Genomic DNA, 22,466 nt, shown 5'->3' on the forward strand with positions numbered 1-22,466 from the left:
ACTGTGCTGCCAGGGTAGATGTTACTAAAATACTATTAATGGATAATTTAACAAATAATACAAGAATTGTTAACTTTTGCCACAGCTGTATCCCTTCTAGCAACACTAGCAGTACCCAATGCACATTAAACTAAACTTCATAAATAGAATGTGGGAGTAAATCGGCAACAATTATATTCGAAAATGTTCATCTTTATCACAACAAACTTGTTTGACAAATGTGAATACCATATAGGCTTTAAAATAAATTGCATGACTTGAGGCAGAAAGTGCCTTTGTGAGATTGCCTATAGTAAATAGATGAAAAAAGGAGAAGAGAATTGTTGTTATTTAGTTAGTTTAGAGAAAAACTGCTCAACAAACCATATGCTGACTAAAGATTAACCATAACACAAAAGATGTCCCTAAAAAGAGAGCAGAAAACTGCACAAATTTGTTTGGAAATATTTATAATCTGACATTTTACGACTCTGATCATCATTTCAAAACTCTTAAGTGACCATGAGAAAACATTATGTGAGGTCAAATCACCACAGAAGCTTATATCACAATTAAAAAACCACACGAAACAATGATTTAACTGTAGATTTTGTTTTATTGAGCGATTATCTCCAATCTTAACCACAGTAAATAAATAAAGTATTGATAATAGACCACTCGTATATGACTCCTATTTCTTTTATCCCTAAACCTAAATAGGATCTTCTCTCGATAACTGGAACTCTATTATAGCTTTGAATGATGACTATAAAACACTAGCAACAGAATGCACAGATCAAATTATATTCTGCATTCAATGATTAATGAAACACTATTTGAATGAATCAAAAACGTCACAGTGAGCACATCAAAACAGACAGAAAATCATTCAACTATGTAGACCATCATTTTATTTTTAGAGTTTTTGGGAAAATGTACATTTGGTCCAAATGTCTGCAACACAATAAGAATCTTCTTATATAATAATGGAAACAGTAATAACAGTACCTGAATAATGATGTACTAATATTTCACGAGTTCACACTCACAGATATTTGACTGAATAGAATATTTGGCGTACTATACGGGGAGAGGGCTCTGAGCTCGGGAAGACACCCTAACTCGTGTTATTCCCTTTAGCAGGCTAGAGAGGGATAGGGTCTGAGCGCAGTGTCAAACTAGAATGCTCACCCCTCAGATTTAAATGAGTATCGGGTTTAATAGTGTGGAGATGGGGTGGTGGAGGGACGCTGAAGTCAACTATTTATAGGGGTTTGCTCTTGAGCTGATTGGATGGTAGAATGATTGTTTGTGATAAATTAGCTTCATCAAAGACAGATGGTGCTCCTCCCGAAATTCGTTAATAAAACATCACCTAAACTAAATGTTACTTTATTAAGAACTAATGATGAGATACAACAGTCCATGCGGGAATAATGCCAACCTTAATTAATAAGTTATTATTCATTGATTTGTATTCGGCTTAGTCCTTTATTCATCAGGGGTCGACACAGCGGAATGAACCGACAACTATTCCGGCATATGTTTTACGCAGCGCATGCCGTTAAAGCTGCAACCTAGTACATGGAAACACCCATACAGTGTCATTTACACACACATAGCGCATGTGTTTGAACTCAGGAAGAAACCGGAGCACCCGGAGGAAGCCCACGCAAACACGGGGGGACCATGCAAACTCCACACAGAAATGCCAACTGACCCAGCTGGGAATCAAACCAGCAACCTTCTTGCTGTGAGGAGACAGTAGGTAGTGCTGTTGCCTCACAGCAAGAAGGTCGCTGTGTCGCTGGTTGGCGTTTCTGTGTGGAGTTTGCATGTTCTCCCTGCATTCGCATGGGTTTCCTCCGGGTGCTCCGGTTTCCCCCACAGTCCAAACACATGCGGTACAGGTGAATTGGGTAGGCTAAATTATCCGTAGTGTATGAGTGTGTGTGCATGTGGATGTTTCCCAGAGATGGGTTGCAGCTGGAAGGACATCCGCTGCGTAAACATATGCTGGATAAGTTGGCGGTTCATTCCGCTGTGGTGACCCCAGATTAATAAAGGGACTAAGCCGACAAGAAAATGAATGAATGAATAAATAATTAACACTTTAGTTTCAGCTAAATGTAACCAACATGAAGCTATAATCTGTCAATGAATGTTTGTGTCATGACTTTACTTGAAGGGGCACATTATCATTAACTCCTTTGTTTAAACTGTTTATTATGAGTTTCTAAGCTTCTTGATGAACTAAATCTCCGCCCACGGTCAAACATATATATGGTTTGACTCCAGTGTGAGTTCTCTCATGTACTCTCAAGGTTTCTGACTGACCAAAACATTTTCCACAGTGTGAACACTGATACGGTCTCTCTCCAGTGTGAATCCTCTCGTGTTTTCTTAATTTGCTTGATGTACTAAAGCTCTTCCCGCAGTCGGAGCACACATGAGGTTTCACTCCAGTGTGAATAATCTCATGAGCTTTCAAAGAATCTGAATGAGAGAAGCTCTTTCCACAGTGTGAACACTGATACGGTTTCTCTCCAGTGTGAATCCTCCGGTGTGTAATTAAGTTACTGGTCGTACCAAATCTCTTCCCGCAGTCTGAACACACGTAGGGTTTCTCTCCAGTGTGAACTTTCTCATGAGCTTTCAGGCCTCCTGGCTGACTGAAACTCCTCTCACAGTGTGAACACTGATAGGGTTTCTCTCCAGTGTGGATATTCTGGTGTCTTTTTAAGTTGGTTAGTGAACTGAAGGTGTTCCCACAGTCGGAGCACACATGAGGTTCAGTATGAATAACCTGATGCTCTCTTAACTTGTATATCGTTGTGTAACGTTTCCCGCAGAAACACGCGTGAGGCTTCACAGCAGAATGAACTTGAAGATGTTGTCTCAAGTGTTTTTCCAACACAAATGTTTTATCGCACTGATCACAGCTGAACGGCTTTACTGCAGCGTGAGAGAGCTGATGATCTCTGAACGTGTATTTATCCGAGTAGCTCTTCCCACACTCGGTGCATATGAATAAAACTTTTTCACCGTGAACCCTTTTGTGTTTGTAAAGGCTGTCTTTATGTTTGTAAGTCTTCCCACATTCAGTGCAGCTGAACGATTCTTCGTGTTTAGTCTTTAGAGCTTGTGCGAACGTTTGTTCAGTCTGTGAGCCGACTGCATTTCCATCTTCATCTGTGAAAAGATTAGATTATTAAATCAGTGGTGCTTGTCTTAATTCCAAAGTCTGTTATTCAATTGACAACATTAAGGATAACGAGAAATAAAATGTACTTTAAAACAAATTAATATAGTTTGTTATATCTCAGGGCTTTATTTTAATGATCTAAGCTCAAAGTCTAAAGCACATGGCGCAAAAGCATTAAGGCTGTGTCTGAATCCACTTTATCTACTTTAAAGACATATATATAGGCACTGTGCAACGGGCGCATGGTCTAACAGGGTTGTGCTTATTCTCTTAAAGACTTCTGGGTGTATTTTAAGCTTAACGTGCATTAAACCAATCAGAGTCTCGTCTCTCATTCCTCTTAAGAGTCGCTCCATTGTGCATTTGCTATTTACTGGCGACTTGTGTAAAAACTGAACGCTTCACTAGCGAGAAAACAGTTAAACAGAGCATCTGCAGCGCGATGATAAAGAACGAGCCTCCTCCATTCAGCCACTTTCTCTTTACTTTAGCGGAGTGAGGAAACGGTGGAAATTCACTCCACTGAACGCATCCATTAGCCCACATATTTAATTCTCTTTGTTAAGCACAAAGATTTGCTTCAAAACTATTTCTAAATTTAGTTTTAATCTCCAACAAAGGAATAAATTAACGATAATAATGAAGTGTAGTGAGAAAACTGAGTTATGTCCAAACGTCTCCAAAACCCTGACAAGCGGACAAATCTAAGCTTGTGTTTATTAGAATAAATATAAATCTGCATATAATAAATAATACTGCTAATAATATTAACATGATACAGATGCAGATGGTCATGAATAAACTGAAAAAGCCCCCCGAGATGATGCATGGAGGCAGTGCTGTTTATATTGATAAAATTATTAAATAAAATTTTTTGTATCATTTTAATCCTTTAATTGTTTTCATCTGTAAAGATATTTGTGTGTTGGTGTTCATCCTGTTGCGCCAGATGTATGATAGTGCCCATAATGTTTTTCATCAGTCAAATAAACAGAATAAATTAAAACACAAACCTATTGCCTCCTCTGTCTCTTCCTCCTTTATTCTGCAGGGTTCTTCCTTAATCTCCATCTTCACTATAGTATGTCAATTGTTCCTCCTGCAGTAATTCCTCCTGTTCGCTGCTGCTTCTTCTTCTTCTTCAGCTGTGGGACGTGACTGTAGACAATAGGTGTGCCAAAGATTGTTGTTTACTTCATCAATGTAACGACTGTATGTGAATTGACCTCATTTAGCAAATACTTCACACACTTTACATTCACTCTCCATCATCTAATGTTGAAACAGTCATTCAGAATCCTGAAATTGAGTCAATCCAATTGTTTTACTTTAATAGCTGCTAAAGATTTCTGCATAATTTCTCATTAAACTGAATTAGTCGGTTTTGGGGTTATGAACTAATAAACAAAGCAGAAAATGATGCAATATTTTGACTATGTTGTTTAGGTGGTAAAAGATATGTAAGATATCAGCCTAATCTTTCACCTACATAACCAGAAATCATAAACGTTGTCAAGATTCCAGCCCTGGAAATAATGCTGCACCTTTTGTTTCTATAAATCTCTTCTGCTTCAATTGTAATGAGTTTTGTCTGTTTATATTAATCTTGAGTGTTTTTGACAGTCTGATCTATTATCACACCCCACAACATGACACTAACTGGTCGTTTTCTGCAGCAATAATCTACCGCTATGCACTCACTAAAATAAGCTGACCCTTTAAGATGTAGATGGCTCCTAAATCAAATAATAAATTGAACATACTTACAATAGTGTGATAAAAACAGCTGATTTAGATAATCAGAAACGTTTGTTACACTCCTTTTGTTTACGCTCTTGCGCTCTCTTCTTCTTCTCGTAGACTCGAATGCTCGTCACACTCCGGTGCTTGAGCGCCACCACTGGCGGAACCTTCGTCTTCGTGGCTTCCATCACCTACCACTATCCGTTCTTCTCTTTCAATATCATCCTTCTCCTCATACCATGGTCATTTTCATCTGACCCATTCACTAACCAGTCCATGCCTTCCCCTTTCCTACGAGTTTGCATTCTCGTAAGATCTTCTTTCAGCTTGTTTGGATCCTGTAGTGTTACTGTTTATTTCGGTCTGCCCAAAGATGGGTGCCGCCATCTCCCCCCGAGCCACTGGCGCAACCCGATACCATCGTAAATCGTCTAAACTTCATATTTCGTATATATAAGTTTTAACCAGAAACTTACTTCGTTCCCAAATGTTCATAAATATTTTTTTTATTATTACAGAGCTCTAGGCCTAGGTTGACTGGTCGACCAGCCTGGTTTTAGAGGGGTTTTGGCCATTTCCCTGCCGGTTTCCAGCTATTTCCAGCCTGGCTAGGCTGGTCAAGCTGGTTTTAGCTGGTCATCTCCCAGCCTGACCAGCTAAGACCAGGCTGGAAATGGCTGGAAACCAGCATGGAAATGGCCAAAACCCCTCTAAAACCAGGCTGGTCGACCAGCCAACCAGCCTAGGCTGGTTTAAGCTGGATTTTTCTGTAGGGAGGTGTTTCATTGCGATATTTATCAATAGACTTCACTGTGTCTATTTTATTTTTTGACACATTTCGTGAACCACAAGGGATCCCCATGTGGCTGAAATAAACATAAACAGCAATCTGGATAAACTATTGTCAAACTTCATACTGTAACGAATGATTTCAGGAACATGAAATATGTTTTCATGGTATAATTATTTTATTTTACCAAAGGAACAGTTCAATATCTTCAATAACTTTCTTTGTTAAACAGCACTATAATGTTGAGTACAATGTTAAAAAAACCTTTGTTTACATTTGTTCAATAAATGACTCGCTTTATTTTGATGATCCCTTTAACACATTTTGTTGAATTTAGCTTACATTGCATCTACATGCCAAATAATTCACTTTAAATTAGAGGTAGACTGTTAGGTTGGGGTTAGTGTAAATTGACATATACTTGCAAAGTTTCTTATAGTCAGTTAAATGTGTTGAAGGAGCATGTCAGCACATATTAAACAGACAGTCTAATACTCAAAGGAGAATTATTGGCATGTAGTTGCAATGCAACTTTTAGTCAACAAAATGTGCAATTGGGACCAAAATAAAGTGTTACCAATGACTCATGTAATATGGTTTGCTGATTTCTCTTTTTTTCAAAATTTACAGTGTGTAAAAAACATTTCACAAGGCATTATGTAAATTAAATCAATAATAAACCTGTTTTATAATAAACTATTTATTAAACTCTTTTTATAACCAAACTTCAGTGATACCTGCGGGAGCCAATCCACAGATTTCATTCTTTGACACATTTCATGAACCACAAGAGATCCAAATGTGGCTGAATTAAACATAAACAGCAGTCTTGATAAGCTATTGTCAAACTTCATACTGAAACAGATGATATTAATGATTTCAAGAACATTAAATATATTTTGATGGTATAATAATTGTATTTTACCAAACTGTTCAATAGCTGCAATGTCTTTGTTAAACAGCACTGTATAATGTTGAGTACAATGTTAAAAACTTTTGTTTACATTTGTTTAATTTCACTCACTTTATTTTGATGATCCCTTTAGCACATTTTGTTGAATAATTCTCATTACTTTATAGGTAGACTGTTAGGTTGGGGTTAGTGTAAGTAAGTTGACATGTACTTGCAAAGTTTCTTATAGTCAGTTAAATGAAGGAGCAGTATCAGGTAATAGTAATAGGGACTAGAGATGCGCGGATGGTGGTTACAGCCGCGGATCGGGCGGATGACGTGATGAAAAATAATATTTTAATTAAATTCGGGCGGGTGGTGGGCGGTTGTACTGTTTTTGTACTCATAGCTGGCGCACCAACGAAAAAGCCTACGACTGACTTCACAGAATGGGAGGAGGAATCGGATGCACTAATTCTGGATGAAGTACAGAAGTCTTCCTCTACAAAATTAAGAATAGACGGATCAGCAGAGGAAAATCTACTTTCCTTTTGGGAGAAACAAGGCAGTCATTCCCACGTCTACAGCACCTTGAGAATTCTATGCATTCCAGCAACAAGTGCTGCGAGCGAGCGCTCCTTCAGTGCAGCAGGGCGCATTGAGGCCAGGCGCTCTCGTCTGAATGTTGAAATGATGTGTCAAAATGCGTTTTCTAGGCTACAATAATAATAATAATAATAAATTGTACAGTACAGTGCGTTTAATTTAGGCTATTTATTTATTTTTGTCCCTGTGCGCCAATTGGAGACGGAGTTCACTGCTGATATTCTGAGAGCTTTATAGGGGTGCTTCTCATTTCTTATTTGTGTATCCTCGTTTCCTTTCCTTGCTTTCTTTCCTCGTCTTTCCACCCCTATATGATGCGAGGAAAAGACGCAAATAAACAAGACGCGGACGGATGATGAGTTTTGTGATGCGGTTGCGGATGAAATAATAGCCCATCCGCGCATCTCTAATAGGGACCATCAAAATAAAGTCTTACCAATGACCAGTGGTGTAAAGTAACTAAATACAAACACTCAAATGACTGTAATTGAGTAGTTTTTCCTCAGGAATTGTAATTTACCAAGTAGTGTTAAAAATGTGTACTTTTACTTTTCCTTGAGTACATTTTTAGTGCAGTATCAGTACTTTTACTCCACTATTTTCCTTCAGCCTGCAGTCACTACTTTATTGTATCTTTCTAGATTAGAAAAATCCATCATGTGATTCCTGTCCAATCGAATTGCACATAGAAGGTAAATCGCATCACAATGATCAATCTCAAGACACGGGCGATTTATAATTGCAGCAAACTGTTAGGAAGCATTAAAAGTGTCCAAGATGTCCTGAATATTTACATGCATTGACCCAGAAACTATTTAGATGCAGGTCACTGTTTAATGTATGATGACCAAAATGGCCTTAACCCTTTCAGGCTCAAATAAAATTTTAGAAACAGGCAAAATCTATGCTTTTAACTGTTGCAAATCAGCAACGCCTGCCTTAAGAGGGTTAAACACCCAACAGGCATAAGACATAAACATGACGTCAGATTAATGTAGTACCTTAATGTCATGGGCATTGCATTTTGTTTGGAAATGAAAATCGGGTTGACATCAGAACCCAATGCAGGCCTACGTCAATGTCTAACGTCCAACCCAAATCAACCAAATATCAACATCTAATGATGTTACAGCTTGACGTTGTGCGGATGTTACCACTAACAGATGTTGTATTTGTGTTAATGAAAAAATGTCCATATGTGACGTCAATAAGATGTAGGCTCGACGTTAGATTTTGGTCACTTTCTAACACAACCTAAAGTCGACCAAATATAAACGTCATTTGATGTCGTTATTGGTCATCAAAATAACCCGGTGCTAGACATTGAATTTTGGTCACCTGACATCACAACCTAAATCTAACCTAATATTAACGTCTTATGATGTTGTGTACATGCTGGACAATAACCAGATGCACTACAGAATGTTACGTTTACACACATCCACAAATTACATGCAAAAGCAGCAGCTTTTAACAGCGTAAAGGCCCAGCATAAAGGATGCTTTTTGCACGCGCTGTTTTCCGTCAACGTTTAACGCCTCGTGAATTAATAAAAGCCGCCAATGTGATTTTGCACACCAACACACAAAACGGCAGGCGTAAAAGCAGCATTTTTAAAAAAACGTCTCATGCTCGTTTTTTATTTTTGAGGCGCCTCATCAAAGCCTTCTCCACCAATCAGATTGGCACTTTTCCTCACGTGTACAGAGCTGCTGCAATTACAGTAAACAGCACTTGGAGGCGCTCAAGCAGAAAACTGTCAATGCAAGCGCACATTGAAGAAGATGCCCAGAGGCGATATGACCGTGGAGCTGCTTATTGCACCGGTGAACAATAATCATTTCTTCATCGCTAGAGCTGCTACTTGAACCACCCATGCTTGTTCGAATCGCCAGTAACTTCAACAAGGCTGCGTCCGAAACCGCATACTTCCATACTATATGGTACGCTAAAATCAGTATGCGAGCCGAGTAGTATGTCCGAATTCATAGAATTCGAAAATACGTAGGCGAGAAGTACCCGGACGACTTACTACTTCCGGCGAGATTCTGAAGTGCGCATCCCATGCACGCTGCGCTATCCCATAATGCCCCGTGAGAGAATTCATGAATGGAAGTGAGGCGATGCAACTGACGCAGGTAGGTCACGTGACCATGACAAAATGGCGGATGTAGTACGTCCGAAATCCATTCATACTTTTCACATTCCTACTGTATAGAACGTACTTTTCTAACGGCCCCGTAGTACGTTTAAATTCAAATGCAGTACCTACTAAGTAGTAGGCGGTTTCAGACGCAGCCCAAGTGTGTGAACTTTCTGTTTTCTTCTTCTGTGTTACAAGCAGGTGTCAGAAGCTTAAAGTTGTGTAGCGCCATCTAACGTCAAGGAGTGATTTCGTATACTTTTCTGCTCGACCCCAGTGAAACGATAAACACAGTGTGTACAAGCCTTAATACACACTTCTCTTGAGTACTTTTGAAAGGTCTTTTTACTCATACTTTTGCCCCTTTCACACATACAGACCTTTCCGGAAAATTGCCGGCAATTTTCCGGGAAGGTCTGTCTGTGTGAACAGGTCCTTTTTGAAAATACCGGTAAATTCGTTCTGGCTATTTTCCGGAAAGAGAAGTTGTAACATTACCGGCAATTTGCCGGAATGCTGCGCTGTGTGAATGCAGATGGAAGATTGCCGTAATAAGCGCGTGCACATCTAGAACGTGCTGCCGTGAAACGTCTGCTTAAGCCAATCACAACAGTCAGATGCATTTACGTCCGCGCGGTTTGTGAGAATAAAAGCCTTTGAATATTTTTCCAGACACATTTAGCTGCTAGAAGTTAGTCAGATCACGTTTATATGTTCTTCTTAATGCCAACTGTGTAAATAATCATCGATGAGATGCTTATGATAAGCCGTTGTTTGTTTACGTTCGTGTGCCTGTGAAACAGCCTGTGAGCGCCTGCACACGCACATATTATGAACATCTCGACATGCGAAAGTGATCCTGTGAAAGTTGTTCACAATATTGATCATCCACAGAGTTTGTAATTTAGTCAAATGTTTACAAATACAAGTGCAGCCGTTTAAAGCTCATTTGTGGTGAATGATGTCAGAATTTACCGGTATTTTGGAATGGATGTGTGAATGCTCTTTTCCGGAAAATTTCCGTAACGTCCTCGCCTGTGTGAACAGCGCTTTTTTCAATATACCGGTAAAGTCTTTCCGGAAATTTTCCAGAAATTTACCGGTATCACTGTGTGAAAGGGGCTAGTGATTAATAATCACAGCAGACACTTTTAGTGTACTTGCACTACATGTTTAGGCAAGTAATTGTACTTTTACTTGAGTATGACTTTTCACCACTGCCAATGACTCATGTGATATAGTTTACTTATATCTCAGTTATAAAATTTACAGTCAGTGTAAAAAAAAAACATTTTAACAAGACATTTAGTCAATGACATCATTAATAAGCTTGTTTTGTAATAATGTAAGCTCTTTTCATGACCAAACTTCACTGATATTTTAACAAATATGGTCTGTCATCTAAGATCCTCAGCAACTTTTACAGCTGTGTGGTTGAGAGCATCCTGACCAACTGCATTACTGTATGGTATGGCAACACTACTGTAAAGGACCGCAAACGTCTGCAGAGAGTGTTGAGGACTGCAGAGAAGATCATCAGGTCCCCACTGCCCTCTCTGCAGGCTATCTACCATCACAGAGTTCACAAGAGAACTGCCTCCATCCTGAAAGACCCCACTCACCCACAACACGGATTATTCACACTCCTACCATCAGGGCGGAGGGACTGCCAGACTCAAGAACTCTTTCCTCCCATCAGCTATCAGACTTCTAGACAGATAACCAATGCACATTAACAGTCTCTTTTTCTGCTTAGCACAACACTACATTCTCCATCCCAGTTTGCACTATTTTTTTTGCACATAAGCCAATTGCACTAGGCACTTTTTGCATAATAAGCACAATTTAGAAACCACTGTACATTGTTTACATCTGTTTCATTACTTAAATCAGTTTTATATATTGTTTACTTTCATAGATATTCATATACCTACATTTTATAATCATACTTCAGTCACTTCTGTGTATATATGTGTGTTTATGTGTATGTCGTTTATGTTGTGTGTTTGACTTCCCTGTGGACGGCAAAGTAAGAATCTGATTGTACAGGGAAACGTGTTTCCTTACTGTGCACAATGACAATAAACAGTTGAATTGAATTGAGCAGCTGAACACCAACACATGACATACAGTAACAAATCCACAGACAGACTGAAGAAACAGATGCTGCCATTGATTCAAAATATTACTTCTCACCTATAAAGCTCTAAATAATCCAGCTCCTGTATATCTAACCAACCTTCTGTCTCGCTACAAACCAACTCGCTCTTTAAGATCTCAAAACTCAGGGCTTCTGGTAGTACCTAGAATAGCAAAATCAAGTAAAGGAGGTCGAGCCTTCTCTTTCATGGCTCCTACACTCTGGAATAGCCTTCCTGATAACGTCCGAGGCTCAGACACACTCTCCCAGTTCAAAACTAGATTAAAGACCTATCTGTTTAGTAAAGCATACACTCAATGCATCACCTAGCGGGTTCCACACAGGCTTCTGCATCTTGCTTATACACTATGAACAGCAGCTACGCTAATTATTCTCTTTATTCTCTATTTTCACCAGGGGGATACTCTTCCCGAGGTCCTCAGATTATGCGGAGTCACTGATTGGATCCAAGACCAGCGACGTGATGATCCCAAGGATTCCATATCCGGGACCAGGCCATATCCTGAGCTGCTGCTGCGCTGATGGTCGTGGGGAGTGGAGAACATGAGTCTGATTCCAGCGACGCTCCAGAGACAGACGAGTCTTCGCTGAGGCCATCTTCCAGCCTCCACCGCAGTGACTGAAGCTCTGCACTAGACTTTTGGCCAGCGGAGAAATTAAAATGGTCGTGCCCGACTGAGTCTGGTTCTCTCAAGGTTTTTTTTCTTCACTCCCATCAGGTGTAGTTTTTTTTCCCTCTCCGCTGTCGCCACTGCCTCGCATGGTTCAGGATTGGTAGAGCTACGCATCGATGAATTTGCTCTTCAGTGTTTGAACTCTCAGTAATGATTAAATCACACTGAACTGAGCTAAACTGAACTGAACTGAACTTAAACACTAAAACCTGAACCACACTGTTCCAGTTACTGAACCACACTGTTCCAGTTACTATGACCATTTATGTGAAGCTGCTTTGACACAATCTACATTGTAAAAGTGCTGTACAAATAAAGCTGAATTGAATTGAATTGAATTGAATTCAGAAATGCTCAAATACACAATTAATTCTTAGATGAGCTCAGTCTGATGGAGATAATCCAGCTTTTACAGTATATCTGAAAATTACACAGTTTACATGCGAGTGATGGATCTGATTCTGAAGCAGGTCTTATTCAGGTAACTTTAAGCTAATTTTATGAGTTCATAGATTAGATATTTGAGCAAAACTCCTGCTGCATTAAAAGCATTGCTGCTGCTTTCCTCCAGTGTGAACTTTCTGATGGACTTCCAAAGATTTTGTAATAGTAAAACTTCTCACATGATGAGCACTAATATGGCTATTCTCAAGTGTGAGTTCTCTCGTGAGCTTTCAGTGATTCTGAATAAGGGAAACTCTTTGCACAGTATGAACATGTGTACGGTCTCTCTCCCGAGTGAACCCGCTGGTGTCTTTTTAACTTAGCCATTGTTCCATAGCTTTTCCCACAGAAACACAAGTGAGGCTTCACATCAGCGTGAACAGGAAGGTGTCGCTTTAAATATGCTGCATTTATAAATGCTTTATCGCACTGATCACAGCTGAAGAGCTTTACTCCAGAGTGAGAGAGCTGATGATCTTTGAGAGTGTTTTTGTGTGCGAAACTCTTTCCACATTCACTGCATGAGAACGCTTTTTCTCCTGTGTGGATCTTCATGTGCACGTTCAGATTTCCTTTATCGGAGTAACTCTTTCCACATTGAGTGCAGGTGTACGGTTTCTCTCCGGTGTGAATCCTCATGTGTGTGTTTAAGTTACTAGTCGTACCAAAACTCTTCCCGCAGTCTGAACACACGTAGGGTTTCTCTCCAGTGTGAACTTTCTCGTGAGCTTTCAGGCCTCCTGGTTGTGTGAAACTCCTCTCACAGTGTGAACACTGATAGGGTTTCTCTCCAGTGTGGATATTCTGGTGTCTTTTTAAGTTGGTTAGTGAACTGAAGGTGTTCCCACAGTCGGAGCACACATGAGGTTCAGTATGAATAACCTGATGCTCTCTTAACTTGTATATCGTTGTGTAACTTTTCCCGCAGAAACACACGTGAGGCTTCACAGGAGCATGATCTTGAAGATGCTGTCTCAAGTGTTTTTCCAACACAAATGTTTTACCGCACTGATCACAGCTGAACGTCTTTATTTCAGAGTGAGAGAGCTGATGATCGCTGAACGTGTATTCATCTGAGTAAGTCTTCCCACACTCAGAGCAGCTGAACGATTCTTCGACTTCAGTCTTTTCAGTTTGTCTGAAGGTTTGTTCAGTCTGTGAGCCGACTGCATTTCCATCTTCATCTGTGAAGAGATTAGGTTATTAAATCATGGGTGTTTGTCTTAATTCAATGCAAAATCAAGTAATTCAATTATAATATTTAATAAACATAAACAAAAAGGAATTCATAAGAAATAATCTACAATGTGTTATATGTCAGCTTTCATCAGTCAAATAAACAGAATGAATAAAAACACAAACCTATTGCCTCCTCTGTCTCTTCCTCCTTTATTCTGCAGGGTTCTTCCTTAATCTCCATCTTTACTATAGTATGTCAGTGGTTTCTCCTGCAGTAATTCCTCCTGTTTGCTTCTTCAGCTGATGGTGATTGAAGACAATAGATGTAGATAAAGATTGTTTTTATTTCATCAGTGTAACGACTGTCTGTGAACTGAGCTCATTTAGCAGATACTTCACACACTTTACATTCACTCTCCATCATCTAGTGCTGAATGAGTGCTCAAATTACCATTCAGAAACCAAACAATCAATCCAATTGTTTTACTTTAATAGCTGCTAAAGATTCTTGCATAATTCCTCATTAAACTGAACTAGTCAGTTTGAGGGTTGTGAGCTGATAAAGAAAGCAGAAAATTATGCACTATTTTGACCAATTTGTTTACTTAAAAGGTGATAAAAATATCTATGGGCAAAATAAAGATATTAGCCTAATATTATACTTACACAGTCAGGAAATAATTAAAAAACAAAAACAATTGTCAAGATTCTTGCCCTGGAAATAATGATTCACATTAGCCAACCACAAACACCCTTTGTTCCAGAGAGTTTCTTTCATTCTCGTCTCTTCTGCTTAAATTGTAACAAGTATAGCTGTTTATAGTACTTTTAATGTTTTTTGACGGTCTGATTTATTATTGCAGCCCCACAAACATGACATTAATTGATCGCTTTCAGCAACAATAATCACCTGTGCCATATACTCAAAATAAGCTGACCTTTTTAGTTGTGGATCTCTCCTAAAATAATAATAAATTGAATATACTTACAATAGTGAGATAAAACAACAGATTTTGAGAATCTCAAACAGCTGTTTCACTCCTTTTGTTTACGTTCTTGCGCTCTCTTCTTCTTCATGTAGACTCGGATGTTGGTCATCGTGTCCGGAGCTCGAGCGCCACTACTGGCGGAAACCCGATGCCATCGTAAACATCGTCTAAACTTCATAATTCGGTATGAAATCATGTCTATAAGCCAGACAATTTACGTTGACAAATGTTTCAGAGGCAATATTTTGTTAATTATCTTAGTTTCGTGTCATAATTTATCGTTAGACTGATGAAGTCAGTTTGGGTATGTAGCTATGTAGGTTAATCTAGATAAACTATTGTCTAACTTAATACTAAAACAGATGATATTAATAATTTAAAACACATTAAATATGTTTTGATGGTACATTAATTTCATTTGATTAAACTGTTCAATAGCTTCAATAACTGTCTTTGTTATACAGTCAACAATGTCCTTTGTTAAATAGTAGCCTATGTATAACGTGAGTACAAAACCTTTGTGTACATTTGTTTAGTATATGACTCATGTAATCTGGTTTGCTTTTTATTTCTTGGTTACAAAACATTTTATTTAGTAAATGACATCATTATTAAACTTGTTTTGTAATAAAACATTATTTAGGCATTTTTTATGACCAAACATCACTGATTGAACAACAACACGAGTTGCACTATTAATTCTTAGATGAACTCGGTCTGTTGAAAATAATCCAGCTTTTACAGTATCTGTATCTGTATAATTATACAATATAAATGTAAGTGATGGATCTGATTCTGAATCATTTGTTATTCAGGCAACTTAAACTAAAAATCAGCTTCAGGTTAATCTAAAGTATATGCTGTAACACTTCAAATAAATAACTAACAATTTAGTTTAAGACCATTTAGGTACTCTATAACCCCACAAAAGTAATGTTGAGAATTTAAGTTAAATAAGTTTACATAAATAAAAGACCAGTCGTGCACTGCACAGCAGTTAACAGAAGAACACCTCATGGAAATAAATTAGGCAATAAAACTGCAGGAAGCACCAGACGCTCCTGCTGATAAGAAACGGTCAAACATCTACATCTCACAGGATCTTGCACATTTGTTCAGGACCTTTCTTAGCACAGTGCTGTAATCACTAAAGAAAAGATTCAGTGGGTTTATTCATTTATTTTTAAGCAAATGATTTTGCAAACCATTTTAAGAGTGATATTAAACAAACAAATATGTAGTAATGTTCAACTTGATTTGTTTAAATCCAGCACATATGATATGTTTGCAACCACCTAATAAATTAGTAAATCCAATGAATAATTTTTTCAGTTTCCTACACTGTAAACTCAAGAAGGTAAGGCAACTCAAACCATTTGAGGACTCTGATTGTAATTTAACATTTAAGATACTTTGAACTTAATCCATTTGAGTAAACGAAGCAATTTGAGCACAGTAAAACCCGCTAAATGAAGTGAAAGCAAACCAGCTGAGTACTGTAAAACCCAATAAGTGAAGCCAACTCAAACCATTTGAGGAAGCCGATTGCTATAAACCGTTTAACTTTAAAAACGAATCTATATGAGTGCTGTGAACTTACTACATTTAAGTTGAAGCAATGAGATATTTAATGAACTCATTACCTTCAGCACTGAGATCAAAACTCTGTTCAAATGAGTAGAGTTAACTACACTCATTTCATTTGATAAAGTTGACTTTTGGGTTTTACAGTGTATATTTGTTTAATAAAATGTGTCATTTGGTGTGTTTTGCTTTTATTTCTTAAATGTGCCTTCAGTGTAAAACATTTTACAAGGCACAAATCCTTTACATCATTATTAATCAAGCCCTATTTATAAATTAAATGCCTGGAAAGCAGATATGCAAGAGGAGATAGATGAGGCAGACTGGAAATATGTTTGCTTAAAAGCTCAAACGCAAGCAATAAATACCAGGTTTAAACTACTTCAATATAAATGGTTAATGAAAATGTATATAACCCCTGTGAAACTTCATCATATGTCTGCTAATATTCCAGATTGTAACGCCGGGGAGTGACACCACAACAGAAGGTAGGATCCAATATGCAGGTTTATTCTTTAGTCAGGCAAGCAGTGGTCAATACAGGAATGAACAGGTATGTTTGGGCAAATCCAGAGTCGAAGTCAATAAACAGGCAATAGGTCGTAAGGCAGGCGGCTAAACAGGATGACAAGGATAAACAGGGCTAAGAACCAAAACACGGGAAAACAAGACCAGGATAACGCGTTGTAATGTCACCAAACAGTAAACAAGACTCGGCAACATGTGTGTGGAACAAAAGGGGTATAAATAGTCCAAACAATAATTGTGTAAGTGGCTTCAGCTGTGAGAGTGCAATCAGTGTTGATCTGGAACCGGTTGTGTGTGTGTGTGTGTGGCATGACTGGGTGTTGTAGTCAATAACATGGCAGATATGTAGTTCAATGAGTGTGAATGTTTGTGTGTGAATGTTTACCAGCGACATCTGGTGGTTGTTCGCTGGTGAACATGACAGAGCCCCCCCTCTAAGGAGTGGCTTCCAGACACTCCTAATACTGTTCAGGCGGGAGGTGGAGCGGAGGCCGAACTGGGGGAGGGATGGAGGGCCAGGACCCTGCAGCGGGGGCAGGACTGGAGCGTGGAGCTGCGGAGGGCCTGGAGCGTGGAGCTGCGGAGGGCCTGGAGCGTGGAGCTGCGGAGGGCCTGGAGCGTGGAGCTGCGGAGGGCCTGGAGCGTGGAGCTGCGGAGGGCCCGGAGCGTGGAGCTGCGGAGGGCCCGGAGCGTGGAACTGCGGAGGGCCCGGAGCGTGGAGCAGCGGAGGGCCCGGAGCGTGGAGCAGCGGAGGGCCCGGAGCGTGGAACTGCGGAGGGCCCGGAGCGTGGAGCAGCGGAGGGCCCGGAGCGTGGAGCAGCGGAGGGCCCGGAGCGTGGAGCAGCGGAGGGCCCGGAGCGTGGAGCAGCGGAGGGCCCGGAGCGTGGAGCAGCGGAGGGCCCGGAGCGTGGAACAGCGGAGGGCCTGGAGCGTGGAACAGCGGAGGGCCTGGAGCGTGGAGCTGCAGTGGCCCTGGATCATGAGGCTGTGGCCATTGAGGAAGCTTAGGAGGCGACCATTCAGGGAGCTCAGGAGGCGGCGGCCATTCAGGAAGCTCAGGAGGCGGCGGCCATTCAGGAAGCTCAGGAGGCGGCGGCCATTCAGGAAGCTCAGGAGGCGGCGGCCATTCAGGAAGCTCAGGAGGCGGCGGCCATTCAGGAAGCTCAGGAGGCGGCGGCCATTCAGGAAGCTCAGGCGGCGGCGGCCATTCAGGAAGCTCAGGCGGCGGCGGCCATTCAGGAAGCTCAGGCGGCGGCCATTCAGGGAGCTCAGGCGGCGGCGGCCATTCAGGGAGCTCAGGCGGCGGCCGCCATTCAGGGAGCTCAGGCGGCGGCGGCCATTCAGGGAGCTCAGGCGGCGGCGGCCATTCAGCGAGCTCAGGAGGCGGCGGCCATTCAGCGAGCTCAGGCGGCGGCCATTCAGCGAGCTCAGGAGGCGGCGGCCATTCAGGGAGCTCAGGAGGCGGCAGCTCTGGAGGATCTGGCAGCTTTGGCAGCACTGGAGGGTCTGGCAGCTCTGGAGGGTCTGGCAGCTCTGGAGGGTCTGGCAGCTCTGGAGGGTCTGGCAGCTCTGGAGGGTCTGGCAGCTCTGGAGGGTCTGGCAGCTCTGGAGGGTCTGGCAGCTCTGGAGGGTCTGGCAGCACTGGAGGGTCTGGCAGCACTGGAGGGTCTGGCAGCACTGGAGGGTCTGGCAGCACTGGAGGGTCTGGCAGCACTGGAGGTGGCAGTGGCAGCTCTGGAGGTGGCAGTGGCAGCTCTGGCAGTAACAGCTCTGGTGGTGGCAGCTCTGGCAGTAACAGTTCTGGTGGTGGCATCAGCTCTTGTAACTCAGGTGGTGGTGGCCATTCTGGTGGCTCAGGTGATGGTATTTCAGGAACTGAAACAGGAACTATGGCAGGAACGGACAAGGAACAGGAAACCATCTTGTGAGCAGGTGGCAGATTGGCGCTTACCACATTGTGAGCTGGAGGGCTGGTTGTGACCACATTGTGAGCTGGAGGACTGGAGTCGGCCATCTTGTGAGCTGGAGGACTGGAGTCTGCCATCTTGTGAGCTGGAGGACTGGAGTCGGCCATCTTGTGAGCTGGAGGACTGGAGTCGGCCATCTTGTGAGCTGGAGGACTGGAGTCGGCCATCTTGTGAGCTGGAGGACTGGAGTCGGCCATCTTGTGAGCTGGAGGACTGGAGTCGGCCATCTTGTGAGCTGGAGGACTGGAGTCGGCCATCTTGTGAGCTGGGAGTGTGGTGATGGAATGAGCAGCAAGCCCCGTTGCCAGCGGGTCTTGCTGTCCTTTGCCCCCCCCCAAAAAATATTTAGGGGTGTCCTCCACCTCTCCTACAGTGAAGGGGGACCCACTCATTTGTAGTGCCAAATCTACGTAATGCCTTATTGTCCAGTGGGGCTCATGTAGTGGCATACATGAATAAAGGGGCTCAGCTAGACCACCACGAAAAAATATCATCAGGCATAAATCATCCAAAGATGTTAAATGGGCTACCTGGATGAAGTCCTCCACGTATTCCTCTATAGACCGGGCTTCCTGACGCAGACACATGATCTTGATACCCGCTGAATCCATTGTGTGGCCGAGTCTTCTGTAACGCCGGGGAGTGACACCACAACAGAAGGTAGGATCCAATATGCAGGTTTATTCTTTAGTCAGGCAAGCAGTGGTCAATACAGGAATGAACAGGTATGTTTGGGCAAATCCAGAGTCGAAGTCAATAAACAGGCAATAGGTCGTAAGGCAGGCGGCTAAACAGGATGACAAGGATAAACAGGGCTAAGAACCAAAACACGGGAAAACAAGACCAGGATAACGCGTTGTAATGTCACCAAACAGTAAACAAGACTCGGCAACATGTGTGTGGAACAAAAGGGGTATAAATAGTCCAAACAATAATTGTGTAAGTGGCTTCAGCTGTGAGAGTGCAATCAGTGTTGATCTGGAACCGGTTGTGTGTGTGTGTGTGTGGCATGACTGGGTGTTGTAGTCAATAACATGGCAGATATGTAGTTCAATGAGTGTGAATGTTTGTGTGTGAATGTTTACCAGCGACATCTGGTGGTTGTTCGCTGGTGAACATGACACAGATGTGTGTTCTAAATGTTTAGATGATAAAGGTACACTATATCACTGTCTCTGGCAATGTCCTAAAATACAAACGTTTTGGAAAGATATAACTGAATGTATGTCAGACATGTTTAATATTAAAATTCCTTTAAATGCCAAGCTCTGTATTCTTGGGTTGTATCCTAAGGAACTTACAATTGGAAATACAAGAATTTTGGATTTTGGTTTCCTTCAAGCTAGAAGGGCTATTGCATTATACTGGAAACACATGGATGCTCCATCCATAGAAATGTGGAAAAAAGAAAAATTGAACTGTATTGGACTGGAGAGACTAACTTATATCATCAAAGGCAAGCAGAAGGACTTTGACTATCTTTGGGAACCATATATGAATATTATGTAAATTGTGTGTTTGTAAACATGTTTTTTTTATTTTTTTTATTTTTTTATTAATACCTATTTTTTTTTATTTTGTATTATTGTGTTATTGTGTACGTCACACACATATATATAATTCAAATATTGTATATGTATGTATGTGCGTATATGTGTGTATGTATGTTCAATTCAATTCAATTCAGCTTTATTTGTATAGCGCTTTTACAATGTAGATTGTGTCAAAGCAGCTTCACATAAATGGTCATAGTAACTGGAACAGTGTGGTTCAGTAACTGGAACAGTGTGGTTTAGGTTTTAGTGTTTAAGTTCAGTTCAGTTCAGTTTAGCTCTGTTCAGTGTGATTTAATCATTACTGAGAGTTCAAACACTGAAGAGCAAATTCATCGATGCGTAGCTCTACCAATCCTGAACCATGCGAGGCAGTGGCGACAGCGGAGAGGGAAAAAAAACTTCACCTGATGGGAGTGAAGAAAAAAAACCTTGAGAGAACCAGACTCAGTTGGGCACGACCATTTTAATTTCTCCGCTGGCCAAAAGTCTTGTGCAGAGCTTCATTCGCCGTGGTTTATGCTGGAAGATGGCCTTAATGAAGACTCGTCTGTCCCTGGAGCGTCGCTGGAATCAGACTCATGTTCTCCACTCCCCATGACCATCAGCGCAGCAGCAGCTCAGGATATGGCCTGGTCCCGAATATGGAATCCTTGGGATCATCTCGTCGCTGGTCTTGGATCCAATCAGTGACTCCGCCTAATCTGAGGACCTCGGGATGAGTATCCCCAGGTGAAAAAAAAATGTATATGTGTATGTGTGTGTATGTATATGCATATATATATGCATATATATATTTGTGTATGTATGTGTGTGTGTGTGTGTGTATATATATATATATATATATATATATATATATATATATATATATATATATATATATATATATATATATTTATTATATATTTTTTTATTTTATTTTATTTTTTTAGTATGTATGGGTGTATATACATATATATAAGAAGGGTGTAGATATGTGCTGTGTAGGCTGCATTGTTGTCTGTATGCCTAGTTGATGGTGTGAAAAGGAATAAATCAATAAACATATTGGGAAAAAAATAAAAAATTAATCAAGCCCTATTTAAGCCCTTATCATGACCGAACCTCAGTTTAACAACTGAACACCAACACAAGAGCTGCAGTAACAAATCCACAGATGGACTAAATCAACAGATGACAACACTGATTCAGAAATCATCAATTAATTCTTAGATAAACTCAGTCTGATGGGGATAATCCGGATTTTACTGTATATCTGGAAATTATTTACTCAAGGATCTGATTCTGAAACATTTCCTATTCAGGCAACTTAAGCTAAAAAGTCAGGTTCTCGTTAAATTACTGTATATGCTGTCACACTTCAGATGAATAACTAACAAATTAGTCTAAGAAAGTTTGGGTAATCTTAAACAGCACAAAGGCAATGATGAGCATCTAATAATAAATAATAAAAGATAAGCAAGGTCTTGTATTGCAGCTTGTGCTGTAAAGCAACAGAGTTAACAGCAGAAGATCTGATGGAAATAAATTAGGCAATAAAACTGCAGGAAGCACCAGACGCTCCTGCTGATTAGAAACCGTCAAACATCTACATCTCACAGGATCTTCATGTGCACATTTGTTCATGAACTCTCTTGGCACAGTGCTGTAATCACTGAAAACAAATGTTGCATTGGATTTACTGCATTTTTAAGGTACATTTACATTTAATCATTTAGCAGACACTTTTATCCAAAGCGACTTACAAATGAGGACAAGGAAGCAATTTACACAACTATAAGAGCAACATTGAATAAATGCTGTAGGCAAGATTCAGGTAACGTGTAAGAAGCAAAACATAAGTAATTTTTTCTTTCTTTCTGTAATACATTTAGCGGTGGAGCCAGAGAGGCAATTGCAGATTAGGAAGGAAAGTGGAGACTAAATAGTTGAGTTTTTAGTCTGTTCTTGAAGACAGCGAGTGACTCTGCCGTTCTGATGCAGTTAGGGAGTTCATTCCACACAGGTAAGTGGTTGCAAACCATTTTAA

At 40.7% G+C, this 22,466-nt stretch overlaps 4 protein-coding genes and 3 long non-coding RNA genes across 9 annotated transcripts in view; 4 read left to right on the top strand and 3 right to left on the bottom strand.

Moving 5' to 3' along the window:
- Nucleotides 1-22,466, top strand: part of LOC147838686 (uncharacterized) — a 1,589,207-nt gene that overhangs the window by 722,856 nt on the left and 843,885 nt on the right. The window lies entirely within an intron of this gene.
- The window catches only part of LOC147838694 (uncharacterized), a 200,245-nt gene that overhangs the window by 104,800 nt on the left and 72,979 nt on the right, over nucleotides 1-22,466 (top strand). The gene's annotated exons all lie outside the window — the stretch shown is intronic.
- The window catches only part of cert1b (ceramide transporter 1b), a 355,936-nt gene that overhangs the window by 28,551 nt on the left and 304,919 nt on the right, over nucleotides 1-22,466 (bottom strand). The window lies entirely within an intron of this gene.
- On the bottom strand, nucleotides 576-5,048 carry LOC147838695 (uncharacterized). Of its 2 annotated transcripts, none has more exons than XM_087300548.1 (4): nucleotides 4,952-5,048; nucleotides 4,198-4,342; nucleotides 2,234-3,171; nucleotides 576-1,509 (listed from the first exon to the last, which is right to left on the bottom strand). In XM_087300548.1, exons 2-4 carry the CDS (start codon nucleotides 4,253-4,255, stop codon nucleotides 1,471-1,473), a joined length of 1,035 nt encoding a protein of 344 aa, XP_087156674.1. In that variant the 5' UTR covers nucleotides 4,256-4,342; nucleotides 4,952-5,048; the 3' UTR covers nucleotides 576-1,470. The 2 variants fall into 2 exon arrangements, with proteins under 2 accessions (XP_087156674.1, XP_087156675.1); XM_087300549.1 differs by having other exon boundaries at nucleotides 2,050-3,171.
- LOC147831716 (uncharacterized) lies at nucleotides 5,758-11,432 on the top strand. Its single transcript, XR_015519850.1, has 4 exons — nucleotides 5,758-6,462; nucleotides 6,555-6,891; nucleotides 7,543-9,128; nucleotides 9,520-11,432. It is a non-coding gene; the product is annotated as an uncharacterized LOC147831716 (long non-coding RNA).
- Nucleotides 10,508-14,901, bottom strand: si:ch73-299h12.1. The gene is made up of 3 exons (XM_087300547.1): nucleotides 14,806-14,901; nucleotides 14,000-14,116; nucleotides 10,508-13,821 (listed from the first exon to the last, which is right to left on the bottom strand). Exons 2-3 carry the CDS (start codon nucleotides 14,055-14,057, stop codon nucleotides 12,842-12,844), a joined length of 1,038 nt encoding a protein of 345 aa, XP_087156673.1. The 5' UTR covers nucleotides 14,058-14,116; nucleotides 14,806-14,901; the 3' UTR covers nucleotides 10,508-12,841.
- Nucleotides 15,300-20,279, top strand: LOC148679507 (uncharacterized). The gene is made up of 3 exons (XM_088651621.1): nucleotides 15,300-15,308; nucleotides 17,926-18,547; nucleotides 18,710-20,279. The coding sequence occupies exons 1-3, from the start codon at nucleotides 15,300-15,302 to the stop codon at nucleotides 18,895-18,897; spliced, it is 819 nt and encodes a 272-aa protein (XP_088507747.1). The 3' UTR covers nucleotides 18,898-20,279.

This window comes from Danio rerio, chromosome 21 (assembly GCF_052040795.2).
Source record: "Danio rerio strain M-AB ecotype USA chromosome 21, GRCz13ab, whole genome shotgun sequence".
Taxonomy (NCBI): Eukaryota; Metazoa; Chordata; class Actinopteri; order Cypriniformes; family Danionidae; genus Danio; species Danio rerio.